This window comes from Dermacentor andersoni, unplaced genomic scaffold, assembly GCF_023375885.2.
Source record: "Dermacentor andersoni unplaced genomic scaffold, qqDerAnde1_hic_scaffold ctg00000041.1, whole genome shotgun sequence".
In the NCBI taxonomy this organism is placed as follows: domain Eukaryota; kingdom Metazoa; phylum Arthropoda; class Arachnida; order Ixodida; family Ixodidae; genus Dermacentor; species Dermacentor andersoni.
The window spans coordinates 1,282,116-1,301,394 of record NW_027314754.1 but is presented as its reverse complement, the minus strand read 5'-3'; the positions used below and the strand labels follow the sequence as shown (position 1 = coordinate 1,301,394).

General features: G+C 46.6%; 1 protein-coding gene across 2 annotated transcripts in view; it reads left to right on the top strand.

Annotated features, from left to right (window-relative positions):
• Positions 1-19,279, top strand: part of LOC126531200 (membrane metallo-endopeptidase-like 1) — a 232,426-nt gene that overhangs the window by 41,621 nt on the left and 171,526 nt on the right. For both annotated transcript variants that reach the window (XM_072285753.1, XM_072285752.1), the window contains exons 8-9: positions 9,300-9,421; positions 10,003-10,047. In XM_072285753.1, coding sequence (XP_072141854.1) covers positions 9,300-9,421; positions 10,003-10,047 — 167 coding nt within the window. The remainder of the gene's footprint in view (positions 1-9,299; positions 9,422-10,002; positions 10,048-19,279) is intronic.

The following is a 19,279-nucleotide window of genomic DNA, read 5'->3' as shown; positions in this document are numbered from 1 at the left end:
TTCATTAATTCGAAGGAAGATGTTGCAGCAGGAAAAAGGTTGCTATTCCAGGTAAACATGTCTTTTTTTTTTTCACAAGTTATATAACCAAACTGTGGATATGTGAAATTCGTAACATATGAATGGATTTTAATTCATCCTTTAGTGATGCTTCTAAAAGAGACTAGAAATGGCATGTGACTACCTCTCCAATCAGCATATCATGCACATACTGTCATAAGTGGTAGTTCCATGCAGTGCCGCACTCTATATGACCCTTGCTTTCAGCAGCATTCGAACTGGTGGCTGTGTTTTCAGAAGGAGAAGTGCACTTGACACTGTATATGTATGTGTGAATTCGGTTTTCTTTGTATGTGTTGGCTCACTGACACAAACAGTGCAAAAATCAGTTGTACCATGAACCTGACGACGACTTCTGCTGCTACAAATGCTGCACTTCATTTTTATAGTACTGCATGGAATTGAAAGCAAAGCTAGCACATAAAATGATCAAGAAAACTAACCACTGTTATACCTGTTTTTCTCAAAGGAAGCTTGTCCTTTATAGGCTGTGTTATTCTGAGCTCTCCACTGATGTTTCAGTAGTATTATTCCTTAGTGAGTGAGAGATTGGGGGCAATTATTCACGTTAGTGTTTCAATGGTCTTCTAATTGTGTGCATTTGTTCCAGCAAAGCTGTCTAGATTACTTTATTGTGCAGTGTACAGCTTATGAAAGCGTCAGCAACTACTGAGTTGCTAACATGCATATGCATTTCTCACTATGCAGGTGGCACTCAGCTGTACCACTGCAGTGCTGCAGAAATTACCGGCACCAGCGGCTTTGCAACCGCTGTTTCACAGCATGTCGGTATGTGCTAATTTACAGTTATGTTAGGATGGGCTAGTATTATGGACCACTGCTACTCTGTATTGTGACTGATCGACATGATAAGTGATGTAGTGGGTACAGTGAAAACCTTTCAATGTTTTACTATAGTACATAGAAAGGCTCTCCGTTTCGTCACTGGACCAGGGTAGAAGAGCATGCAGGCACTCCTGAATGTACATATATACCAAAACATGACAAAAAAACACACATACAAGTAAACTAAAGGCAGGGACGTTCCACCTTTCATCTTAAATTGACTTGTACAGCACAAAAATACAAAACCACAGAGACGCACGCATGTTAACAGATTGTATCCGCACGTTAATTCAACTGATTTGATATTTCAGGTGTGCTATTTTACACAAGGGGAAGGGAAAGGGGAGAAAGTCAGAAAAATGAGGGGAGTGGATAAGAAAGCAATCATGCCAAAAAGCATGAGAAGCATTGTGCAGCCAGGATCACCAGCAGGACACCTGAAAAGCACTCTGATAAAATTACATACAAGACAACCTTACGTATTGTTTGTTTCGATCAACCCAGATCACATGCAGCCATTACTGCAATCAAGTTGTTTCCTTATGTCATATCAGGGAGTGATGTGGGCCTAAATAACTGTTAGAGCTGAAGGATTATGTTCCAAGCTAGTCTCATTGCCTGATTTTTATCATATTGATATCAGTCGCTTATGTTAGGGACAAAAAGTAAGAGTACGAGCTGTTTCCTGATTCGCCATTCCACGCAACATGTCTTTGTGACTATATGTACATGCAGATGATCCATAGATGAAAAATATTCAGTACAGCAGAATCTCGTTACAAGAGACACTTGGTTGTAAGAGACATTTGAAAATGGTTTGGTTGGTTTTTCGATGTTTGCCCCGTTAACAACACTGTATACAAGAGACACCTTTGTTACTAAGGATGACTTTTCAAGTATTCTTCACTATTTCGAAGAAACACAACCCAGACACATTCATTTCGTGCACCTTGTGTGCTCCGAAGGGCGTAAAGATCACGCAATCCTTACACAAGTCAATTGCGCATGTCTCCTTAAGCATGAAAGAAAAGGAGGGCAACGAGGACAGTGCAGGGCAGAAAGTGTCGGCAGTTGAAGCTGATGAGCGTCTAAGAGCACCTCAACGTTACTGCGAGCAACGAGGAGGCTTGCAAAGGGAAGTGTTTAACTTCCAGAAGTTGGGAAGGAAGCTAAGACAATCTAGTCACTAAAAAGCTGTGAATGTCTTCTTTAAAGGGCCCCTAAACCACCGAGGTTGAAATTTAGTTGCGGTGTTGCAGTTGTACATGATAAGGCAACGAACACGTAGCCACGATAATTTTTCGAAACGGTGCAGTAATAGTGGACTTACGTGTGTTTGATTATCGAAAAGTAGTCTCCGCTCAATTCACTCTTTCATCTGGTACGCGCCATCTGGATGCTATCGTTTGTTCCTCGCTAAGTACACCTCCAAATGTTACGTGACAGGCTATCACCAATGAGCTCTGTTGCTGTCGGGCCGGCCCATCGTCCTGCGAGGGGTGCCGTTAACGACCTCGCCAATACAATGGAACCGTATGGTGACTCGCTGTGTTGACAAGCCTCACAGGAAGACCCTTCTGTCGGCGTTTCTGTTCTTTGCCCCATTGGCTGCCCACAATGGCAACGCGAGCAACGCGACGAGGAAAAAGGAGCGCGTGTAATTGCTTGCAGACCTTGCCGGCGGTCATACACTCTCGTTCAACCAATTGACAGAATCAGAAACTGGTGACATCATCAGAGACAGCCTGGTGATGTCAGAACGAACTGAGGGGTGCAGGATAAGTCCGGAGAGGCACACGGGGTCGTTTTCGTCCTTTTGTGACACTCCCGCAGTGCGTAGCACTGCGGCGTTCGGCATCGTCGATTGTGACGGCATTCTGATTTGGATACGAGTGTTTACTTGAAATGCTCAAAAAATGTCGAGAGGTAGTTTAGGGGCCCTTTAATCCACCCTCAGCAATTATTCCTTCAGATATATCTAAACATACTTTACTGATTATGCATAATAAAGCGATCTAGTCTGGCTCCTCAGTGTTTTAAAATTTTTGGTTTCAAGAGGCATGTTTGCCGTGCCTCTTGAGTATCTCTTCTAATGAGGCTTTACTGTAATGTGCACACACAATTCCTCATCGTGCAAGTATTATTTATTAAGCCTGGTCACTGATGTGCAAAGTTTGTGGTTAAGTCTTGATGTCCGTACATTTTAGAGCTTCGTTTATTCAGGCTGTTCTTATTGGTTCTTCGATGCAGGAGACAATGCCTACGAAAATATTCGCCCTGATGACGAGAGCCCTCAAGGGGCAAACGACATCTCTGTTGCAGAAGTGAGCCCGATATCACCTGAAGTTACCATGACAGATGACACAGCAGCAATAGATACAGAGACTGCCATGTCTACTGCAGCTGCAACAGTGTACGAGGCAAGCAGCAGCGCGTCAGCATGAGCAGCAGTGTCAGAAGGAACCGCACCAGACCTGGTAGGGCAACATGTGTGCTATCACTGACTTTTTTTGTAGTGGATACAACTCATTTGCTCAACATAGAAAAGCTTTTCGCCACGACTGTGAGCCAGTGTTCTTGTGCAGCAAGTGCAAGACTAAGTTAGGTGTTATAACACAGTACAAACTTCACTTTAATATATGCAAACAGTTGTTGCCTCCCCAGCCAGCCAACATAGTGACAACAATGTGGAACACATGGTGGGACACACCTCTCCCCCATTAGAACATATAGACTGTCAGTGTTGTTGCTAGATTAACTGGTCTTTGTAGGCAACTAGAAGCACAACACAGGTGTCATACGATTGTTGTTGATGTTGTTGTTGAAGAGGTAAAAAGGAAGTTTAATGCAGCTGAAGTGCCAATTGATATTGAGCAAATCAAAAACAACCACCTGAGAAAGCAACACTATCGAAATTTGGGTATCTATGTGCCACCAACTCTGGTATGGATGGCATAGGACAGAGGTGTGATGAAAATCACACAGACACTGCTGCTGCATCACTGGCCACAGTGAGCAGCGACTTGTAGGGCAAGAGAGTCAACTGAAAGGAACGTTATGACATAGTGTCATGCTCCCATGTGACCACTTTCCGTGTTATTTTGCATGATACAGCTCAACCTCCAGAAACGAGACTGCAACTTGTCTGTAAAAAGCTTTCCCAAAAATTATTCATAACACTATTAACACAGCTGTATCTTTTTTGTGTGGGTTCGAGGTTCCCGGATGTTCATTATTGCAAAAAGTCAGAAAAAAAAAGAACACGTGTCGTACTTACACCTCTTTAACAAGTACGAGGGGGACAGAACATTTCTAGTCACACATCTTCATCACACTATCAAGTTTCTTAACGCCTTTTATAATTATTATTACCAGTTATATCTGAGTGCATTGTATGCATGTAGCAGGTGTAAAATCAGGACAGTTGGATCAGATGCCTTACCTGCAAGAGAGCCCTATATTCAAGAAATTAGAAATAAAATAGGTACGTTAGACGCAGGCTTTCAGCACTTTATTGCGTGTGGTTTAAGCATTGCTCAATACTTTTGTGGATGGCAGTTTCAACCGGCAGAGCACTGTGCTTTGCCACAGTCACATGTCTTCAAAGCGGTGTTTACCATTTGTGTTGATCTGTTTGTGTATGCACACAGTCAGTTTTTAATTTATTTTTTTCCGCATTCTTGTGCTTGCACTAAGCTTTTATAACGCAGTTACAATATGTGCGTCACTATAACGAACTGTTGTGTTGAGCTTACACCTGCAAATAATAGTATTCAGATGGCCGGACTTCTATGTAGGTGCACCGCCAGCTTTGTGTATGTTCTCATGTTTGTATGAAGCTTATATAAGCTAGTTACAAAATGTATGTCACTAAGCATTGTGATATTCTTTAAAGAACTGCTTGGTTGGTTTTACCCTTGTGAATTAGTAGTGAAGCAGTGGTACTTCCATGTAGGCCGACTGCTAGCTTTCTGTGTGCTCACGTGTTTGTATTAAGCTTTTACAAGGTAGTTACAGCATGTACAGTCGCGGACAGAATATTACGGACCATGAAATCTAAGAAAAAGCTGAATATCTCCACAACCTCACAACGCAATCTGGTATTTGCATTTTGGACCTCAACTAGAATATGCTAACAACGTTGTCGTGGGCAGTTTTACTGGTTACTGCTACAGGCTGCTCGGGAATTGAACGTTTTCGGAGATCCCGTGGTCCATTTTATTCTGTCCGCGACTGTACGTCACTAAGCGCTATGATATTTTTTTAAAGAACTGCTTTCTTGGTTTTACACCTGTGAGTAATAGTACCCGGGTGGCACTAGTCATGTGTAGGTACACAGGTACCATTTGTATACATTATGCTCATGTAAAGCAATTACAAAGTGTGTGTCACTAATCACTGTGATATTTGTTGAAGAATTGCTGTGATGGTTTTACACATGTGAATAATAGTGGTCAGGACACAGTATTTGCGATGTATAGTTGAATTTATACAGTGCCAAGACGTGGGCTGTATACGTACCAAAATAAATGTATATCATTATATTGTTGTGATTATTACTGTTTGGATTTTATTAAACTGTAATAAAATTATTTCTTGTATATATTGAGGTATGGCAATTTTTCATGCAACCAAACTGAGGACCTTAACTTACGCATACAAATAAACAGCTAATTTAAGAGTATACTGCTCATATTCTGCTAAACCAGTTTAACAAATCTTGTACTACAATGCTGGAAAAATGACAGAGCTGACTGGGATGTACAGAAAGAGTTCTGCACTGGCTAAAGGACTGCCCCACACTGGAGTTGGTAATGTTGCATATTGTGGAGTAGAACAGAAAGTATACTTCCATTAAAAATGCGACAGCCAGGGCAGAAACATAAGGCAGACGAGCCGATGTGGCACATTTTTTTCAGGGCCCTCCATGCCTACTACTACATTTCTAGTCTTCCTGTACTCTGCGTATAAGTCCCTGCTCAGCCAAGGTTTTTACGCCATGACGGTTGTTCTACGGGGTTTGTAGCAATATTGAAGCAATAAATTCAAGGGTGTTCAAGGACTTTCGAGGCCCCGACATAGTAACTTCAAGGACCTCATGCGATGTGCTTAGTAGCTTGGAGAGGCAATAACCTGTTCAACAACTACATCGTTAATATGAATGCAAACAAAAGAAAACAAAAGAAATCGCATTTCACTGATTTCAAACATTTGAAAGACTGTTAATTTGCCTTTCACCGCCCTTCACTAAACGCACACAGTGTCTTAATGCACACACAAGGAGGTACTTCAAGAAAGCGCTGGAAGTTACTCTGCAATAGCATAAATAACTGCTTGGACCTGCAATATTTGCAGTTTTTGAACACTGTTTGATTTGAGAGTGTATGTGATGTCATTTTTGCCTCATCTTTTCACCATCAAATAAGCAATAGTCATTTCTAGTCCCTTTTCATTGTGTCTGTAGCTCTCGATTTATTCCTCACGGCTTCTTTTCAAATGCCTAAACTGTTGAGCTTCCTGCTTCTGCTCCAAGTACATTTGTTACCGGTTCCATATGCCTAAAACTGGTATCCGGGGCTCCTTTGTAATTTCAACTTTATAGATGCCGCTTTCCTTCTATTTCCTCCATAGACAATTCTCTGTGACATGCGAGAGAGTCACAAAACGAAACGCTTTCCAATGTCTGCTAAGTCTAGCCAAGTGTATAAATGTAAGAACTTTCCAGTGCTTCTAAAAATTCAAGGACTTTCAATGCCTTGAAAACGGCATTTTAAAGATAATGGGTTTTCAAGGATCGCTACACACCCTGGATTCAAGCACCTAAATAATTTCACAAGCTTATTTTGGCAAAGAATTCGGAAATTCATGCTTTTTAACTAACCCTGCACTATCTCTCTACACTGATGCCATTGGAGCGCAGCGCAGCCATTTTGGAGTAAAGAAAAACACTGAAAGCCTTCAATACCACTCTTTCTTTTTTCTATGGAGCTATCTATTGCCTAGTTAAGTTTACAAATGTGCCTGGTTTTCGTGGGCGTTTCTTCGACATTTTCGGTGAGAAGCAGATGACTAACCGCCGTACTCAGAAATGCATCTTAATTTGAAGCTCATGCTTGACTTGATATAAATGACGCCTGGTGCGAACGCCCCCCAAGACGCTCATTGCGTTTCTTTTGGTGCGTTCACGACCTGCGTCATTCAGATCAAGTCAAGCATGAGCTTCAAGTTAAGATGCATTTCTGAATACCGGGGTAAGCGTGCACAATTTGGGGCAACGCACTGTTCCACTGACACTGAGAGGAAACGGGGAAAACAAAGTTAACACCCCATGCTCCGAAGCTTTCGTGCACCTGTGGTGTGCATGTATCGTGGAAGAAAAAACAGCGCAAACACAAGAACGACAAAAAAGCATCAACCACACCAGCGCTACATGGTGTGGTCCATGTTTTTCCGTCGTCCTTGTGTTGCGCTGTTTCTTCTAAAATGCTCAGCAAACTAGCCGGCAAGTCCATCCTGTACGTATATATTGAACACATGCACGAGCGTAGCTGCTCTTCGAAGCTTTTAGAACGAGCACTGCCACAGGATACGAGCAGTGAACGCGTAACAAGTGGAGACATTAGTAATTTAAACATGCGTGCCGATGCATGTGACGCGGCAATCGGCAGATGCAATCTCCATATGCTGGAATGCGTGCGCTCCAAAGCGCTAACGATCCGCTACTAATGCAGGACAACCGCTTACAGCGGAGTTAACCAAACTCTAAACTAATGCACTTGAAAAGAATGCCTACATGTCAGTGTGAGGCACGTCGAGATGCCTGGTACTGGCGTCGCAGTTGACCATATACGAATGGAACTCGCGGAAAAAATAAACAGAAATGCTCACCAGTATACGCGCGAATTAAAATCACATACGTGGATGGTTGGCACGATACTTTGTATACGCGTATTTTCGGAGAACATATAATGCACGGACTGGAGAAGCACTCAATCGTGAGCTGAACGGCACATTTGTTATTTTCCTGCGGTGACGACAAGCCGTGAAGAATAGTTCTCACGCTGTCGTCTACGTTGTCTTCCTTAGTCAGTCGTAACAAGGATTGGAAATGATGCAAATATATTCCAATACTCAACAGCACAGCGCACTGCAGAGAAACGCCAGCCACCGCCGCCGATTCCTTAAATACATTTCGTAAATATATAACCCCTAAAAGAACCCCCTGTGGGCGTGGTGGTGCTGTGGTGTAGTCGTTACGATGTGTGCTTTGAATTGTATAAATGCGAGTGTACGCGGGTTTGAATCCACGTGATGTGTACAGAGTATTGTGAACTCTTCGTAACTGTGCGATTGCCTTGTTGATTGTGTTCTAATTAGATTATATGACCCCTGTTTGCGAAACTTCCGTAGATAATTGCGCATTAAGTGTTAATTCGCTTTTTGCGGGACGCATGCGCACAGGCCGCCGTCAGAGCAGTCACGCCTCATGGTAGGCCGCACATAACCAGGAAAAATTTGACTTAATATTCTTCATAACTTCGGTCACGCCTATTCTGAAAGCCGCTTGGAATTGGGCCACGTGAAACTTATCCGCTTGAAAATGGGCCGTTGTCTCCGAGGGGCCGCCTGTGGAGCCGCCTAGCGAGCGGTATATCACCGGCCGTCATTTGATCTGATATCCTGTCTGCATGCGTGGATTCTAGCCAGGACTTGGCTAACAGTGTAGCTTACCGGTATCCCGTATAACGAACTTACCACCGACTTCTATTGCACATTCCTTAATGATGTCCATAAGATTATCATTCATTGCTTCAATACTAAGATCCTCTTGCTGAGTTAAGGCCGAACACCTGTTCTGTAACTTGATCCGGAATTCCTCTATTTTCACTCTTACCGCTAACTAATTGATCGGCTTCTTATGTAGCAGTTTCTTCCATTCCCTCCTCAAGTCTAGACTAATTCTAGATCTTACCATCCTATGGTCAGAGCAGCTCACCTTGCCGAGCACGTTCACATCTTGTATGATGCGAGGGTTAGAGCACAGTATGAAGCCTAGTTGATTTCTAGTCCCGCCATTCGGGCTCCTCCACGTCCACTTTCGGTTATTCGCTTGCGGAACAAGGTATTCATTATCCGCAAATTATTCCGTTCTGCAAACTCGATTAATAACTCTCCCCTGCTATTCCTATATCCTATGCCATATTCCCCCGCTGACTTGTCTCCAGCCTGGTTCTTGCGTACCCTGGCATTGAAGTAGCCCATCAGTATAGTGTGTTGTGTTTTGACTTTACCCAGCGCCGATTCCATATCTTCATAGAAGCTTTCGACATGTATAAACGTGAAAATTAACGTATTCATGTATAGATCACCTTAGTATCTATTCTTTGCTCTAGGTATCCGGGGAATCCTAGCAACAAGATATAAAAAGCTCATGGGAGATTCCTTGCCATTGTTTAAGAACAAAACTTCTTGCTTCGAGAAACAATACAAACCGGTCAACAAAAGACTGCTTGTGGTGAGAACCTCATGGTATCGTTGTTCAATAAACTGCAGCGATTTCAAAAATATGTATTAGTAATTCTCAATATTTTAGTAACGATAAACATTTCTGTGCATCTTACATTAAATGTAACGCGTCTTTTGGAGATCGACGATTCTTCTCGCCAGAAATTATGGGTATGTGCTTATGAAATTGCATATGTTTCTGAAAACATCCATGAAAAATCGGTTAAAGATGTATTTAACTTCATGTATTCGAATATAGAAATGAATACATAATAGGTGTAATTTAGTAGTAAAATCTCCGTTATTTGTAGTATTCACTTTAAAGTTTATAATTGGTTTGATTTCATTAGAGTGCTAATAAATTTATTAATTATAACATTAATTATTGCATTTAACTGTGGTAGATGCCGACACTTGAAAGGTAGCCCTTGTAGTGGGTTTGGCCTCCATGTCTCATAAGACACCACGTAGTATAACGAATGAGACAAGTTGCCTCGTTATAAAAGTTTTTCTTGATTGAATAACGCATATTAAAGTGCTCCCGCTGTGTGATATCACGAACATTCATAATGTAAAACAAATTTGTTTTAGGAACTTGACGTGAATTACAACGAAAATACGAGTGCTGAAGCAGACGTAAGTATTTATTACTTACGCATTTGACATTTTGATGTGTACACTTATTGAACACTTTGCAAGAAGGCCACTAGAACTGTTGCGCAGTATTGTAATTACAGGTGCCTACAACAGCAGTTTTCACTTCCGCAGGCATAGCGATATCCTGTATTAAATAACCCAATGCCCGCAGAAAAGGTGTGCGAAAGAAGAAATAATAAAATCTGACGTTTACCGCTAGCCAATTGCGGACTATTACGGACATTATAAGGTTGAGCATCATTCATTTTCGGTAAAAAATGAATATTCAGTATACAAACAACATACACAACTGTTTTTACGTGCCGTCAACAGGAATGTGCTCGCTGCGGCCGTGACATAATGCTAAATAGCAGATTCTTCAGCCACTAAACCCTCTGCCGGGAATAACATCTACCCTGCCCCCATCCTCCCCTCCACCCCTCCCCCCCAAACAGTGGCCCGTACCACGCTCGGCTACAAATGTTACCGATATAGACTCCTTACTCGAAAAAGAAATCTCGATGCATATTAGGGCATTTCATTTCATTTCATTTTATTACCTTAAAGACCCTCGAGGGGTATTACATAAGGGTTGGGCACATATATTTTGGTGAGCAAGTCTTCACACAACGAAACATGACTGGTAACGTTATTGGCAAAGTTGGATGAACACGTGATGGCTGCGATGTCGTTCGGTAGGTCGTTCCAGTCTGCTGCAGCATCCGGCATATTTTTATTGTTTCCATTCTCAATTTTCTTAGCTTGCAACACTTTATCTATTGTACGCTATAATATACATGCTATGATTTGGCTGATAAATTGTAACATCAACAGTTTCATAAGATATCCTGTGTTTCGCATACTATTATCTTGTGGGCATCCTTTGTCTAAACATTATTATTTTATTGCGATAGCAATTATGTGAGAACTCTAGGGGAATTTCTGCCGTCGTCGTCAGCGTCGACATCAACGTGATCTTTTCTGTAAATAGCAAGCGTGATAACATTGCTGCAGTGTGCCGTATCCTGCAGGTGCGAGGAAAAGCTTGCGAGGGTGATCGGCAAAGTGCAGTGCCTTGATGCGCCGGTGTCTTCGCGCGCTCGCACTGGAGGAAGGCGAGAAGGGAGCTCGCTGTATTCTCACGTGCGAAAGGGGAAGGGGGTAGTGGGAGGAGGTTTGTCAGCATCTCACCTTCCACTGCAGTTATGGAGGCCGCGCGCATCGTATCGGAGGTAATCTTCGCTCAGGTCGAAGACTAGCCTGGGCTCTGACATGTCGCGCGCGTGCTTCGCGTTAAAGCGAGAGGCAGCACGAAGGGGAATTTGCGCGCCGCTGTTGCCGCTTTGCATCACGCCAACGTTTTGGCAGCGAGCGTTCCTGTTCATCGAGTGAGATTTGTTCGTGCTTGCGTGATTGCCACTCTTCATCACGCCAGCGTGCTGACAGCGAGTGTTCCTGGTCACCGAGTGACGTTTGTTCGTGTTTGCCAGTGTGCGCGTGGCCACGTGCTTGTTAGTACAGTTACTAAGGGATTGTTTACAGTAGTTTATGGAGCTGATAAAAGGACTTGGCTTACGTCATATAACTATCTAATAGTTTGCTATCGCAATGAATGCTTCGCCTTTCGGGCGGAAATTTTACTTTTTCCGTTTGTCGAACACTGCTGTGACCTTGATTATTGCATTGCTTTTGAAAAAGTTGGCTAAACTGCCTCAACATGTAAAACCCAACTGATTCATTAATCATATTGTTTTGATGCCAAAGAATCAAATGGCCCATTGAGCGAAAAATCCGGCGTCGGTAGTAGCTAAACGGCAGCTAAATTCCCATTCGCTGCGACGCCACCTGACGTGCACGCCTCGGCGGAGCAGATACGGCGACGTGACTACGCTGGGCGAGACGGGTTATGGTCGTCGAGGTAGTCACGTGACGCGCGTGTGCTGGTGCCGCCGTCTCGTTCTCGAAAGCCGGCGCCCAGTGAGTGTCTCTTTTTCTGTCACATCTCTGGGTTTACCTGTGGCGTGCGCCTGCTGGCCTATGTGCCAGCTCCTACTTCCTCAGTCTGCTACTGTTAGTTCCCCACAGGAGGTCGGTGACATGCGCCGTTCTTGATTTGAAAGAGCGCAGGTTTGGGCATGCTGGTATACCATAACTTCTAGGTTTTTAGCGCGCAAAAAGGGTCGAGAGACAGAGGTATGACGCGGACACAAAGCAAAACTCGAAGGGACCCTCAGTGGCATTCAAATGGACATAAATGCTATCGCATTCACAACTCATAAGAAGCGCTTAGGTGCCCTCAGAATTATTTCTTTGAAGGCGACACACAAGGTGTGTGTTTGTACAAAAGAAGGTATTGCAAGCGCACTTAGTAGTCATTGGCGTTTGGGACCGACCATTAGCGCAGGGCACGGACTCTCAACACGAGCGTCATCCACGAGCAAATGCGCAGAAGAGGACAACCCACTAGAAAGCGGGCTAGAGGACGACCCACTAGATCGTTCCCCAATCCTTCTGTACCATTAGCCCCGGGAACGAAAAGGGAGCCACCCGCCGACCTAACAGCTTGTCACTATTAGTTGGTCATAGTAGGTGTTGAGGCGGTCGACGTTGATAATGTCTCGTACACGATGGCGCATGCCCGAAGACGGTTCAACGAGCTCGATCATGTAGTTGAGCTGAGATGAGTTCGATGATGTGGTAGGGGCTTTCATATTTGGGCAGTAGTTTCGACGAGAGCTCAGGTGCAGCGGAAGGGGCCGAGAGCCACGCAAACGCTCCGGGGAGGAAAGTTGGCGTAGAAGTGGTGTCACCGCGGACGCTATTCTGGCTCTCTTGGTCATTTGAAGTAAAGGCTCGCGCGACATCGCGACACTCTACGACATGTCTTGCTGTGGCAGAAATAGGCGCACACTCATATGCATCCGGTTTGTACGGAAAGACTGTCTCGATTGTGTGCGACGGGTGCCGGCCGTACAATAAGGGTGAAAAGCCAGTAATTCTCTGAGTGGCAGTATTATGGGCATAGCTTACGAAAGGGCAGAATAGCATCCCAATTTGTGTGGTCGGAGGCTACATGCAATGCGAGCATGTCGCCAAGCGTACGGTTAAAACGTTCTGTAAGGCCATTGGTCTGCAGATGGTAAGCAGTAGTTGTGTCGTGCACAACGTGGCACTCTTTAAGGATGGCTTCGACAATTCCTGACAAGAAGACACGTCCGCAATAGCTGAGCAACCCCTGTGGTGGACCATGACGCAGTGTGAATCGGCTAAGCAGGAAGGAGGCAACATCGCGTGATGCAGCCGCTAGGGGAGCGGCAGTTTCGGCGTATCGCGTGAGGTGGTAAAAAGTGACGATGGCCCATTGGTTACCAGCAGATCTCAGGGGAAGGGGCCCATACAAATCGATGCCTATGCACCCGAACGGCCGGGTAGGGCAAGGTAACAGTTGCAGTGCGGCTGGCATGCGGCTCGGTGAAGATTACTGGCACTGACCATCGGGACACGAGCCGCGCCAGTAATATACATACCGCGCCAGCAGTACCGCTTTCGAATGCACGGGTAAGTTTTGTATACTCCAGAATGTCACTGTGGGTCAAAGTGGAATGACGTGCATTTTGAGAACGCAGACTGCGGGGTACTACTAGCAACCACTGTCGGCCATCGGTGGTGTGATTGCGTCGGTTGAGTAGGTCGTGGCGAATGGCAAAGTGGTGGGCTTGACGACGTAACCACGCGAGTGGCTGGTTATGCCGATGTCTACCAGTGAAGCGATCCAGTGGTCCTTGCGCTGTTCGGAAACGATGGTGCGAAGGTCAATGGAAGGAAAGGCAAGCTGCGATACAGAGCAACGGCCATTGTCGTCGGGCAATGGAGAGCGCGAGAGGGCGGCGGCGTCAGCGTGCTAGCGGCAGCTACTGTAGAGCACGCGAATATCGTAGTGTTGCAGGCGAAGTGCCCAACGGTCAAGACGCGCTGAGGAGTTCTTCACTGACGAGAAACAACAAAGTGCGTGCTGGTCCGTGACGACGTCAAATGGGCGGCCATACAAATATGGCCGCATCATATTGTCACGGTTCGTTTATGGAAAGCCAATTAAAATAATATCGCTATCCATGTTTCCTATTCAAATGAAGGATGAGAGCCTTTGACTTCAGAAGTGAAAGTAGAATGTATATTTTGACATAGAAAGTTGAAAGAAAACACACATAAACAAAGGATATAAAACAAAAACAAAAGGTTAAAGAGCACTCTACATTGCTTACAACAAACGCAGTTCTCATTATTCAAAGTCACCGCTATTCTAATCCTATGGTTGTTAAGTGTGTCCGAATACACATGGACAGTGGACTGACAGCGGGGTGGGGCTCACCAACTGTTCTGGCACATGATCGCGTAGGTGAAGAGTGCCGAGCCGTCGTCGACGGAAGGCACTGGCCGCTCTTTCAGCGAACTCCAGGTTGTCACACGATGGGACCTCGTACTGGCTCAGGAGGTTAGGCAGTCCAGGTTCTGCCTGTGGAAATTTGGAAGCTCCAGCTCATGGCCCAATAGCTCACTCCAGTCACGCGGTGGGACCTTGGAGGCTAGGCAGTCCAGATTCTGCCGGTAGGAGTCTGGAAGCTCGGGCCCTGACTTCTTCGGCGCTCACTTGCGTCCAAACGCCACCACGCCGTTCTAGGGTCTCTCTCTCATCTCTTCTTCCTTACTTTTTCTTCTACGTCACTGATCGTGTACGGACTTTAATGGTTCCGTTCTTCTTAGTATTTTGTTTTGACTGTGCATCAGGTATCATGCGCATTGCTTCTTCGTCGTCAGTTTCTTGCGCTGACCCATTCCCTCTCGATGTTAAGTTGTCTTCGCCGCACCGCTCCGTTTATCTATGAACCTCGCTTCGCGCACGGTCACTTTCTAGCACACAACGCTTATTAAGAGCCCAGATGATCGGCAAACATTTTCTGTCACGGTGTAGTTACTTTCGGCTTTCGTAAGCGTGCGACCTGCATGAGCCACAGCGTATTCAGAAAACCCATGTTTTAGCTGCGCAAGGAATGCGCCGAGGCTAACACACCTAGCATCAGTGTGTACCTCTGTAGGGGGCGTCGGGTCGTATTAACGCAAAATTGGAGGTGACGTCAGTCAGCAAAAGGTGCAACAATGCGAACGCCCAGTGGCACTCTGACGATCACGAAGTGAGGGGCCCGCTTATTCCAAGGAGCTTCGTCAGGGGTGATGTGATGGTGGCGAAGTTTCGGGTGAAGTGTCTAAAGTAGGAACACAGGACTACAATACTAAGCAGGTCTTTGAAGGATGTAGGTTTAGGGAATTCGGCAATGGTCCGAAGTTCGGCTGGGTCGGGGAGAATTCCATCCTGGAGACGGCGTAACCTAGAATTGTCAGCTGACCAATAGCAAATCGGCACTTACTGAGGTTTAGTTGCAGCCCAGCGTTCGCTAAACACGTTCAAACAGACCGTAGACATTGAAAATGCGTGGGGAAGTCAGGAGCAAAAAGAAAAAACAACGTCAAGATAGCACATGCACGTGTGCCACTTCAAGTCGCGCAGAACAGTGTGCATGATGCCCTCGAACGTTGTGGACGCATTACAAATTCCAAGAGGCAATACGTTAAATTTTTATAAGCCGTCAGGTGTGACAAATAGTTTCCTCGAAAGCGAAGAACTGTCGATGAGCGGCAAATGCAACAGCGGCGAGAATTATATTTCAGCCCGTGCTCTATGGATAACGGCACTGTGGCGCTAGAGAAAATCCCAGCCGAGGATAAGGTCATGAGAGCACGATGAAAGGATGATAAATTCTATGGCATATAGAACGTCGGCGATGACAACACGACCAGTGCAAGCTTCCAAGGGGTGAACGTGCTGAGCACTGGCTGTGCGGAGGGACAGTCCAGAAAGGGGCGTCGTGACCTTCCGAATTAAGCGGCAAAGCTTAGCGTTCGTAAGACCTACAGCGGCTCCAGTTCCCACGAGTGCAGAAGCAAGAAGACCTTCAACAAACACTTCGATTACGGTCGACGGACCGCGGGGAGGACTTTTACATTTCGATGTTGTCGAAGCTCTTGCCTCTTGGAGTGCGAGGATTAGTTTTCCTCGTCCCGAGTTACGGGGCGAGGTCGCATCGGCGACAGTTAGCGACGGCGTGGAGACGGTCAACAGTGGTATAGTTGTGGTGGGCCGGCATGTCGATGACATAGCTGACGGGGGGCCGTAATATGGGCCGTTGCACTGGCTTGCCACGGGTGGTGCGGCGACAGGCGGCTGAACATGATTACAGAAACGTGCGCCGTGACCGGGGTAGCCGCATGTAAAGTACATTGGCCAGTACTCGGCAGTATTAAGCAGTATTGGACACCGGCTCGCCGAGGCATCTCCCATCCATGTCACAGGACGCGTTGTACGGGGCGGCTGCATCCATGACTGCACGCCGGGCGGCAGTCGGGGTCTAGGCAGGAAGTCAGCAGAACGGAGAGGCATATACTTGAAGGCAGTGGCTGGGTCCTCGCAACCGCTACGGCGTAACTGTGTGGTGCAGCCGCTGGGACCGGTGGGGGCGGCCCAGCGACCTCAGCGTAGCTAAGTGATACAGTCGAAAGAATATTGTTACGTGTGGAAAGACACAGACGAAAGATGCTATTTACACTGGATCCAGGCAGCCAGGCTGACACTCGCTCGTGCCAAGGGCGCCGACCAACTTCGTCGTTCTCGCTTCGGCTCGTCTCTTGAGCATCGCTCGATGACATCGTAATAATACCCCCCGGCTGCAAAAACACCGCCACGGTGCTGTTAAATATCCAAGGTGCATGAAGAGTTGTAGGGCTTGAGTCGGGCAACGTGGACAATGTCACTGGTTGTCACAGCGGAGGACATAGTGGGCGTGGCTAGAACGAATTTATAGGTGACATCGGTCACTTTGCGTATCACGCGATATGGGCCTGTGTAACAGGAAAGCAGTTTTTCACAAAGCCCGACTTTACGCGATGGTGACCAAAGCAACACGAGTGCGCCGGGCACAGAATGGACATCACGGTGACGGAGGTCGTAGCGTTGTTTTGGCTTGCCTTGAGACACTCGTAGACGAGCGCGCGCAAGTTGGCGAGCATACTCAGCATGAGCGATTGCATCACGGGCATAATCGCTAGTTGAAGCTGTGGCGGACGGAAGCACAGTGTCCAGTGGTAGCGTCCGTTCGCGGCTATACAAGAGGTAAAACGAGGAAAAGCCAGCAGTTTCGAGACGGGAAGAGTTGTATGAAAAGGTAATGTAAGGTAGAGCCAGGTCCCAGTCACGGTGGTCGTCTGAAACGTATATGGATAGTCTGTAAGGGTGCGGTTCAAACGCTCAGTGAGGCCGTTCGTTTGGGGGTGGTAGGAGGGGGTAAATTTATGCTGTATTGAGCAGGCACGCATGATATCGTCAATGACTTTGGCCAAAATGATGCGGCCGTGGTCTGTAAGCAATTGACGCGGATCACCATGCATTAAAATGATATCATGTAGGAGGAAGTCCGCAACATCAGTTCCGCAACTGGTCGGATGAGAGCAGGTTACGGCGTAGCGGGTCGCGTAGTCCGCCGCGACTGCAACCCACTTGTTTCCTGATGTAGATTCCGGAAATCGGCCGAGAAGGTCCAAGCCGACACGATGGAAGGGTTCGGCGGGGATGTCGAGCGGCTGCAGCTAACCAGCGCGGAGCTGGGAAGGCTTCTTGCGTCGTTGGCAAAGTTCACAAGCGGCGACGTAACGTCGTACGGAACGGACAAGGCCCGACCAGAAAAAACGGTGCCGTACACAGTCATAAGTTCGAGATACGTCGAGGTGTCCTGCCGTTGGTGCGTCGGGAAGCGCTTCTAGAACGGTGGAGTGGAGGTGTTTAGGTATTACAAGCAGGAACTCAGAGCCGTCCGGATGAAGGTTACGACGGTGCAGGGTACCGTCGCGGAGGACGAAGAGGCGTAGAGCAGCATCGGCCGGAGGGTTTTCAAAACGGTCTATGGAGTGCTCTGATGTAGGCGCCACGGCGTTGCTCGTCGGCGAAATGAAGCAGCTGGGATACAGAGAATACGCATGAAGCACTGGCAATATTGGAGGAGTCAGAGTCGTCAACAGGGTAACGGGACAAACTGTCAGCGTCTTGGTGCAGGCCGCCAGACTTGTACACCACAGAATATGAAAATTCCTGTAGCCTCAAAGCCCATCTACCAAGCCGGCCTGTAGGATCCTTTAGCGATGAGCGAGCAGGGAGCATGATGGTCAGTGACTACGGAAAAAGGGGGACCGTAAGGTAAGGACGGAACTTCGCAAAGGTATTCAGCCTGCGCAGTGTACAGGCCCGTCGCAACCATTTCCGTTCTTTTTCTTCACCAGGACAACAGGAGATGCCCACAGGCTTTTCGACGGCTGGATGATGTCGTCGCGGAACATTTCGTCGACTTGTTGCCTAATAGTTTCTCGTTCTCGCGTCAAAACTTGGTAAGGGCTCTGGCGGAGTGGTTGAGCGCACTCTTCGGTTATTATGCGATGCTTTGCAACTGGTGTTTGTCGAATCGTCGATGACGTCGAAAAGCAGTCCTTGTATTGTCGGAGAAGACTTCTGAGCTGTTGATGCTTGCTTATGGGGAGACTTGGATTTACGTCGAAGTCTGGGTTGGGAACTATGGTCGCCGGGGTAGATGTGGCAGAACCGGAGAGAACAAACGTATTACTGGTTTCCTCGATGTACGCGATCGTAGTGCCCTTGTTGATGTGTTTCAACTCCTGGCTGATATTTGTCAGCAACACTTTAGTTTTTCCTTCGTGCAGTCGAGCGATCCTTCTTGTGACGTAAATTTCACGGTCTAGCGGTAGACGTTGGTCACCCTCGATGACGCCTTCTTCGTCGCAGATGTTTTGGTGCCGACGGAAATGACAATGCTGGAGCGAGGCGGGATATTGACTTGACTTTCGAGCATACTTAAGGCATGGTGACTACGAGAGCTCTCCGGCGGTATCACTTGATCTTCCGGCAGCGTTATCGACTCTGACTTCAGGTCGATGATTGCGCCGTGTTGGTTCAGGAAGTCCAATCCGAGAATGACCTCTCGTGAACACTGTTGGAGGATAACGAAGGTGGTAGGGTAAGTCCGGTCATGAACGGTAATTCTTGCCGTGCAGATTGCAGTCGGCTAATGAGGTGTCCTCCAGCGGTCCGAGTTAGAGGGCCCTCCCATGCAGTCTT